Genomic DNA, 8,892 nt, shown 5'->3' with positions numbered 1-8,892 from the left:
GATGCAGAGTCCTTGAATGGAGAGAGGAGGAGAGCAGCTGTGAGATGCCACAAAGCTCCAACCGCCAACCACTCAGGAAAACGCATGGTGTGTGTGTGTGTGTGTGTGTGTGTGTAACACAGTATGAAACAAGATGAAGGTAAATCAAGAATGATTCAAGGAAATGCTGATGGAAATGATGGAATGGCCAAACTGATATGCTGATTAAAACTGACAGAAATTACAGCACTTGATGTTGTTTGAGTGCCAATAGGCTATTTTAAGATTTTGTGCAAAAAAAGCTCCTCTTTAGGAGCAATCAATCACTTGGTCAGAACGGCGATCTCCAGAAATAAAAACCGCAGTCAGTGTGAACCAGACTTGAGATGCAGTGCCCTACAAGAAAGGCTCTGGTGTGATGGTTTCCCAAATTCAGATTTGCTCAAGTCTTGTATTAGGATTACATTACCACAGCAGTTTAGTCCAAGAATTTGGAAAATACCATTAGAGTCACAACAGCCTCTCTGGACCTATTTTACACCAGTTTACAATTGTACAAGTTTTACCATTGTTAAATAAAATAAAAATTGTTGGACTGAAAAAAAGAAAAGAAAAATGTCTTCCTCAAAAACCTACAGGGTGTGACCCAACCCCAGCAATCTATGAGGCTGCACCTAAAAGCAAAGCCCCACCCAAAAAGAAAGAAAGAAAATATCACCAATGGCTCAAACAGCTTCAGTCCATCAATACACACACCAACCCATCACAGTTCACACTTAGCAGGCTGAACTAAACCTTATAAACATGAATATGACATGAACAAAATATAAAATGAATATGAAGGAGAAGAAAAAGACAAAACTAAAATGAATTGTTCCATTGTTATTTTGGGAAGGCCTGAAAGAGCAGCCTGAGGTGTGGCAGGTCAAGGCATGAAGTCATGAAAAGCATCAGAATCAAGTACTGAGTGCTGAAGTAAAGAGAACCTGAGGTGCCTGATTTTCAGTCAGTTCTTCTTACACTATCAGTCAAGTTTATATGAAGAAGAAAAAAAGAAATTGGATATGTTTGGATTTTTTTAAATCACAATGAATTGCCAATAGTGATGCAAAAAGTATCAGTACTGTAGCAAGTTCATTCTATATATATATATATATATATATATATATATATGTGTGTATGTATGTATGGATTAATAAATAAAAATACCAGTCTTTCTACAGTTTTGGTAGTACCACGTCTCAATTCATTTGTAAATTTGCCATAAAATGCCACGTTTATAAAGAGCAATTAACACAGTAAAATGCAGCTTTCCACAAACATTCAAATGCACTTCTTGGTCAAAATGCTTGTCTAGTCTAGTTTATTGTTTTTATTGCTTGTATTCGTTTGTTTGTCCTTAACTTTTGAATAATTTACTTTAAAAACTTGAAGTCTATGCTTGAAGACTACTTGTCATTACCACCATATTGAATATAGTAAGATTTGTATTAATATTGAACTTTTAAAATAAAGAACTGTGTCTGTGTTAGATAGCATATTCGTTTTTGCTGTGGTATCGAAACTGATAGTATTCCAGAATTGTTTACTGCTGGTATTGACTATTGAAATCTGGTCCCATGATAACCCTATAAGCAGAGCTAGGTAGTAACTGAATGCATGTAATCTGAATTACGTAATCACATTCCATAAGTACTTGTAATTAGATTATATTACATTTTAAAATACTATTATTCAGACTACAGCTACTTTTTTATTGATTACATGTTATTCTAACAATGGCATTGAAATATTCATAATTCATTGATTCTCTCCCAAATACTTATTTTTGTATCTTTTAAATTTTCGCCTACTGTTTGTATACGTTCAGAACGTCTTCCAGGTTTGTAGAATTGGACACACAGACCAGCCACTAGTAATGAGCCGTTCACAGAAAACTGAGACCCACACAGCAATTGATCACTGGAGAAATCATTTCACCTTTAACCAGGGTTTTCTCAACATTGCATCTAATCTAATCAACTCCAGATTAACACGTTAATTATTATTTGAATTATCACTAAGTTTCAGTGAGTTTTTTTTAACCATGCATTAATGTCTTTGGAAGGCTTTTGTCTTTCAAACAAATTGAAAATGTACAAATTCACGTAATTTCATATTAACATGCAATGGAGGGATTTCCCCAACTTTTTTGTCAGCTGAAATTTCTTTGACCTACTATATTTACTTGAAGTACCCAATGAGATTTCAATTTGCAAGTTAGGTCAATAATAACCCTAACCCTAATTGTCAATATAAATAGTAATAATAATAAATAATAAAATTAAGTTCAAAGTTCTTCTCTGATGTAGGTTAATGGTCACATGACATGCAGACAAACAAAGAAAAAAATGATGTGTAAAATGAATAGTTTTATTTTTATTAGTTTTATTTTTATTGTTTTTATTTTTATTTCTTAATAGCTTTTAATTAAACTCCGTTCCATCACGAACCCCAGTCTGGGAAACCCTGACGTAATGTAATATTTAACGCACTTTCATGTTGTTGATAACAAATAATGTATTTTTATATCAAGATTATTCTACTCAAATCAATGTGATAAACAAGTTAGGTCAAAGGTAATCTAAAAGTAATCCAAAATTAGTCAGATTATATTTCCTTAAATATGTAATGTAATGGATTACGTTACTAACTACAATTTTTGTCATGTAATTTGTAATCAGTAACCAATTACGATTTGTAAGTAATCTACCAGCTCTGCCTATATGGCACTAACACATCTTTTGTAAGGTCTTTTTTTTAGATCAAGAACTGTACTGAATCAAGAAAGCTATAATGATCTAATCAATCCATGACAAATTTATTCAAAAACGTTTAAGCGTTTAAGAATTTCTTATAAATCTAAAAGTAATTTGACCAACAAATTTGAAGGGCTCCATCCTGCACTCAACCAAACCATTCCCAAGCACAGCTCAGCCTATCCGGCCCCATCATTATAGAGCAGATAATACGGAACAGGATGGAAACATGCATAAATGAAAGAACAAAAGACTACAAAACTTGAGAAGGTGACAAACAACATAATCGTGCAATGTGAATTCTAGAGCAAAACAAAAAGCATGCAAGCAAAAATCCCAGCATTTATACACACACACAGGGTCAAGCTGGTGTACTCACTGTATCCTCGTTCCTGTATGGGTTAAGTTTGTTGTATACTGCTTCAATTACACTCCGCCTATGACAAACACAGGAAAATGTATGAGCTTCTGAGGGAAGAAAGGGAGGGAAAGAACCATCTCCTCTCTTGCAAAACCTACTAAGCTGCCCAAATTCAAAACAAAATGGAAATTCATATGCAATTCTTTAAGTGCAGCAACTTGAGCACTGTTGGTGCACAGTCAGACCCAAGTCTGTTTGACATCAAAGTTTGGTTGGCTTTAAAGGGATAGTTCACTTTGAAATACATTTTTGGTATGTTTTAGCTTACCTCAAGGGCATCCAAGATGTAGGTGTCTTTTTTTCCGCAGTGGTTTCAATTTTTATATTTTTAGGTCAAACCGTTCTTGTCTGTCAGTCATATAATGCAGGTCTATGGTCATTATCTCAAAACACAACCACAGAGTCCAAATTAAAACAATTCCCCGTCCTCCAAATTAAACAATTCCCCATCGTAAGTACACATTGATGGCCTAAGACACGAAATGAGCGGTTTGTGTGAGAAAACGAACAGTATTTATATTGTTTTTACCACTTATACACAGCCATGTCCGTGTACGCAGACTGGTGCATAGATATATACACTAGATGTCGCCTTAAAGACATTCGTTCCAATGAACTGCCGTAGACAAGGCGACATCTAGTGTGTATATATCTATGCACCAGTCTGCGTACACGGACATGGCTGTGTATAAGTGGTAAAAACGATATAAATACTGTTCGTTTTCTCACACAAACCGCTCGTTTCGTGTCTTAGGCCATCAATGTGTACTTACGATGGGGAATTGTTTAATTTGGACGATGGGGAATTGTTTTAATTTGGACTCTGTGCATGCTCTTTGAGACAGTGACCATCGACCTGCATTATATGACTGACAGACAAGAACGGTTTGACCTAAAAATATAAAAATTGAAACTACTGCGGAAAAAAGACACCTACATCTTGGATGCCCTTGAGGTAAGCTAAAACATACCAACATTTTTTTTCAAAGTGAACTATCCCTTTAAGAGCGGTTTTATAAACTTTAAGGGGCCGTTTACACAACATCATTTTCGATTAAAAATTTTAAACTTTATGTGTATTGGCTGTTAATTTACATGACAATGTGGGTTCAAAGTGCACTTTTTAGAAAACAACACAGTTATTGTCTCTGTGTAAACGTGAATTTGTGAGAACAGTGACGTCATGCGCATTAACGTGTTCAGTCTATAGGCGCGTAGTGTTTCTATACAAAGTGACGTCGTCAACTACTGGCCTGACATGAACAACACAGCATTTTTTGTAGTTTTCACTGATCCGAGTGAACGGGGACCGTTTTGACAATGGTGTCATCTGTACCCGAAAAATGCAAAGGAAAAACGTTTCCGTTTTTAGTACATATTTGTCATGCAAGCATGCCCTAAAAGCGCCGTGAACCAACGGCAATTCTGATTTTTGGTGAAATATAACAGATACACGCTACACAGTTCAAAAGTTTTTAACCTTAGTGTATTATTAATTAGTGTATAAAAAATGCTGGATGGGCATATCACAAGGTTTTGGAACTAGAAATAAAGAGAGAGGGAGAGACGGTGTGGTACTAACTTGCTGGCCAGCTCTCCTCCAGGTGGTAGGTTGGGGATGCTCTCAGATGCTAATGTGCGCATCACATGTACCAGGTCGGGCACACCATCGTCCCCCTGCCTCTTCAGGATCTCTGTTATTTCAACAACAATTCAGAGCCATCAAGTATGGTCAACTTGAATGACTGATTTCGTTAAATAATAATAAGTTCGTAAAGGTTAGCTCATACCTTCTACTCGGCTCTCTAGGTATTTATCAAGCTCTGCTTCCCTTTTGACAGCTTCAGGGGAAACCTTTGGTGCACTGACGAAACACACCAACACAACACTCATGTTGTCACGACTTCCCTGTCCAATCACAGAAGAAGGGAGGGGTTAATCCAAATTAAAACCAAATAGAACTAAAAGAATATATATATGGTGAGCATATTATGTGAATATATATTATGTAAACAAAAACAGTAATATGAAAGAATACTATTACAATTTAAAACAACCATTTACTCTTTTAATATAATTTAAAATGTCATATATTCCTGTGATGTCAAAGATGAATTTTCAGCATCATTACTTCAGACTTCAGTGACATGATCCTTCAGAAATTATTATAATAAGCTGATTTGCTGCTCAAGGAAAACTTATTGCGATTATCAATGTTGAAAAACAATTGTGCTGCTTAATTTTTTGGTGGAAACCGTAATATTTGCTTTCAGGATTCTTTAGCTAGAAAGTTACAAATCTAATGCATCCCTTGCTGAATAAAAGTATTAATTTCATTAAAAATAAAATAATAATTAACCGTAAACTTCTGAACAGTAGCAGAAACTAACTGCATAATATACTGTGCAAACCGTCAACAAGTGTGATTTCTGCATCATCTCCAGATTGTGACAATTTCTGCATTTTTAAAAGACAAAATAATTCTTCTGACTCACTGGTAAAGGTCTGGTTTCACTCACCTTGTACAAACAGGTATCTACAATTTCATTGCAGACCCTCTCCAGATCGTCAGTCACCTCAAGTCGTGAACGAACAAAATCACACAGCTCCTCATTGGCCATCACATCCCAGATCCCATCGCAAGCAAGAACAATAAACTCGTCCTCCGCCTCCGACCGCTCGATAGCATACACCTCGGGCTCCGGCGACACCAGCTGCTCCGTGGGACCCTTACCATGAACACACTTATAGTCAAAGTCCCCCAGAGCCCTGGACACTGCCAGGGACCCATTGACGCGCTGGATCATCACAGATCCTCCAGCGTTCTGGATCCTCTCCTTCTCCAGGGGGTTGCTGGGTTTGTGGTCCTGCGTGAAGAAGTGCACAGCCCCTCCGCGACTCAGCACCCCCCGCGAATCTCCGCAGTTGATAAAGTAGATGTGGCGGGGTGAGAGCATCACACCAACGGCCGTCGAGCCACTGCGGTCGGCGCCACCGTGCTTCTTCTCCGAGATCTGCCGCATGTGATCGTCGATCTGCAGGAAACCCGTACGGATTCCGGTTTTCACGCTGTCCACGTTGGGCTCCACGGCTGGACCCCCTCCTCCGCCTCCTCCCTGGAAGTCAGGGTTGCTTGTGATGTGCTCCAGGAGGTGCTCGCAGCAGTAACGTGCGACCTGCGATCCCGCATGCCCGTCATAAACAGCAAAGAACGACCAGGGGTCCAGGCCGTTGGGCAGACCGATGACAGCAGTATGCGCATCCTCCATCTCGACACGCCAGCCTTGCATGCTGCTCAAGCCGTAGCGCAGGCCGTTGCCGTCCCCTTTTGCGTTGTGTTTCTCCATCTTTGGCTTATCGAGAAATGCACCCATCTCTGTTGCTTAGGAATCTGGAACACAGAAGTTCAAGAATGATGAGTGATATAAAAAACAGGGTGTCATTTCTATGCCACTCACGAGTCACGACGCCAAACTGAATCTCTATTTGTGTCCCAACTGAGCCAGATATAGGGCAGCACGATAGGATTGTCACGGTGCCAAATTTCCACAGTCAATACCAGTAAAATTTCACAATTCTCAAATACTATCAGTTTTCAATACCATTGCAAAAACTGTAATGAAATGCACTTTCTTTATAAAGTTAAATATTAACATTGCACAGCCTTACAAACAAGCAAAGTAAACGACATTTTTGAAATAGCAAATATAAATGTATCAGAAAAATCTAAATTAGATGATCTCAAATTTGTAAAACCTTTTATAGGAAGTTTAAAGGGATAGTTCACCCCCCAAAAAAATATCCATACTTGTCAATGGGCCCTGTTTGGTTAATCATATTCTTCGAAATATCTAATTTTGTGTTCAGCAGAAGAAAGAAATTCGTACAGGAATTTGAGTATTTTAATTAATGGGTGAACTATCCCTTTAACGCTAACGAATCAAGTGTAAACACGCACGCATAGTTACGCCCAGCACAATGCCTCTATTTATAATTCATGATGACTGATACTACAAAAGTCATGTCATGCCAGTGGCCAGTTTAGAAATAAACTATGACATGCCACCAGGCTCAAGTAACAAGTGTAAACACATACACACCGTCGCAAAGGCAGGCAGACACACGGGTTCCCAACCATGTATGGCCGTCAGCTAACACACACTACACACTCGCATACTAAAAATAGACGAGTACAAATGCATTCTGACCATTGTTCGCCACTCACATCAATCACAGCTCACTCTTGAACACCAAACAAACACCAGCCTTGAACACTGTTTGACAGGTACACACTCTGTAAATCCGATCTAACTGCAGAGTGGATTTACTGCTAGATTACGTTCACGGTTTACAATCAGATATGGGAAATCAATGTTATTCACCCTTGTTCTTTGCACTGTTGAACAGCACTGAACTGAATGTCTGCGCGTGCAGACCTGCCGCATGTTCACGCGCCTCTCTATTCCGCATTACGTCATGGTGTCGCGAGCATAGTAGCACGATAGCTTCATGCTAACACAGACGTTTGGGTTAATTCAGATTGATTGTAATGATTCGACGACGTTAAATAGGTTAGTGCGTGTAATCGGGAAAAAGAATGAATTAAGGATCTGGCAGGTTCTCACTGCTAATGTTTGGGGTAGGACTGGCTAAATGCTACCGAGAGGGCCCTGTGAAGCCTCGGGCTTGGGTTGTCAGACTTGAGGCCCTCAATGCACCATGCGACGGCTACATGCAGCAGGTCAGCCCACTGAGCTCACACAACACCCGCCTACTCCCTTAGCACACATGCTAACAGGCTAGCTCTGTCATTCACATAGGTATATTACAAGAGCGCAGATACTTACCCACTAAAAATAAGTCCTGGCGAGTTCTGTAGTGGAAGAGGTAAAAGCCAGATAAAAGAAAAGGACGAAAAGAAAGATAGAGATATAAACGGAGCGCGTCGGTGGTGAGAGAGAGAGAGAGAGGCTGGCGGATTGTTTTGCTCTGCATTCAGTCTGTGAACGAGAGGATCACCCTTATCTGTTTAAACCAGGGATGCATCATTCCCATTTATTCTGCGTCCTGAATGTAATTAGAAGGTGTAAAGGGTCGGGTTTGACCGCTGTTTTGGTCCGCTGTGTTCGGGACCGAATCTCTGCACACCAGCAGCAGCACAGGACCCGGATGTGGATTCAGTAGGGCTGCGCACTTAAAAGAATGACATCATCATCATCATCCCTCAACCTGTACATCATTCTGTCATCACCACTGCATCCTTCCCTCCTCAGTCGTTCATTCATCAGTTCCTCTGAAGCCTACATCAATTTTTTTTATTTTTTTTATACCACTATGCACCCTGTCATCAGTCCTTCTTTCATCTGTCAAGCCCTGGTCATTTTTAAATCTGGGACTGAACAGAAAGCTGTTTTTAAAAGTTTTCTTAAGCCCTGAATGCACACAGCTTAATGCAATTATTTATAATACCTGATGAATAAAATAATGTCTAAAAACATTGTTATTAATACAATTAATCAGACATTTGATTTAACAAATAAAACATAGGCCTATATATAATTTATTATTTTTGATAACAACAGAAATACACTAAAATCGCATGTTTAGATATTATTTACTATTACCTTTTATGGACAGTGATAGATCTATCTGTCTTTCTATCTGTCTGTCTGCCTATACATCTGTCTGTCTGTC

The 8,892-nt window shown here is 38.9% G+C and overlaps 1 protein-coding gene across 4 annotated transcripts in view; it reads right to left on the bottom strand.

The window, feature by feature from the left end:
- Positions 1 to 8,392, bottom strand: part of ppm1aa (protein phosphatase, Mg2+/Mn2+ dependent, 1Aa) — a 21,592-nt gene extending 13,200 nt beyond the window's left edge. For 2 of the 4 annotated variants that reach the window (XM_082153088.1, XM_082153089.1), the window contains exons 1-5: positions 8,046 to 8,389; positions 5,718 to 6,589; positions 4,989 to 5,106; positions 4,781 to 4,892; positions 3,157 to 3,214 (exon numbers count right to left, since the gene is read on the bottom strand). In XM_082153088.1, coding sequence (XP_082009214.1) covers positions 3,157 to 3,214; positions 4,781 to 4,892; positions 4,989 to 5,106; positions 5,718 to 6,572 — 1,143 coding nt within the window. In that variant the 5' untranslated portion in view covers positions 6,573 to 6,589; positions 8,046 to 8,389. Of the gene's footprint in view, positions 1 to 6; positions 654 to 3,156; positions 3,215 to 4,780; positions 4,893 to 4,988; positions 5,107 to 5,717; positions 6,590 to 8,045 lie in introns of those variants that run through there. The other 2 variants (XM_082153087.1, XM_082153086.1) reach the window with 2 other exon arrangements.
- Positions 8,393 to 8,892: the final 500 nt, after the last annotated feature.

The sequence above is a fragment of the Leuciscus leuciscus genome (genome assembly GCF_965113295.1).
Source record: "Leuciscus leuciscus genome assembly, chromosome: 22".
NCBI lineage: Eukaryota > Metazoa > Chordata > Actinopteri > Cypriniformes > Leuciscidae > Leuciscus > Leuciscus leuciscus.
The sequence above is the reverse complement of the archived record's forward strand: the minus strand, read 5'-3'. Positions and strand labels throughout refer to the sequence as shown.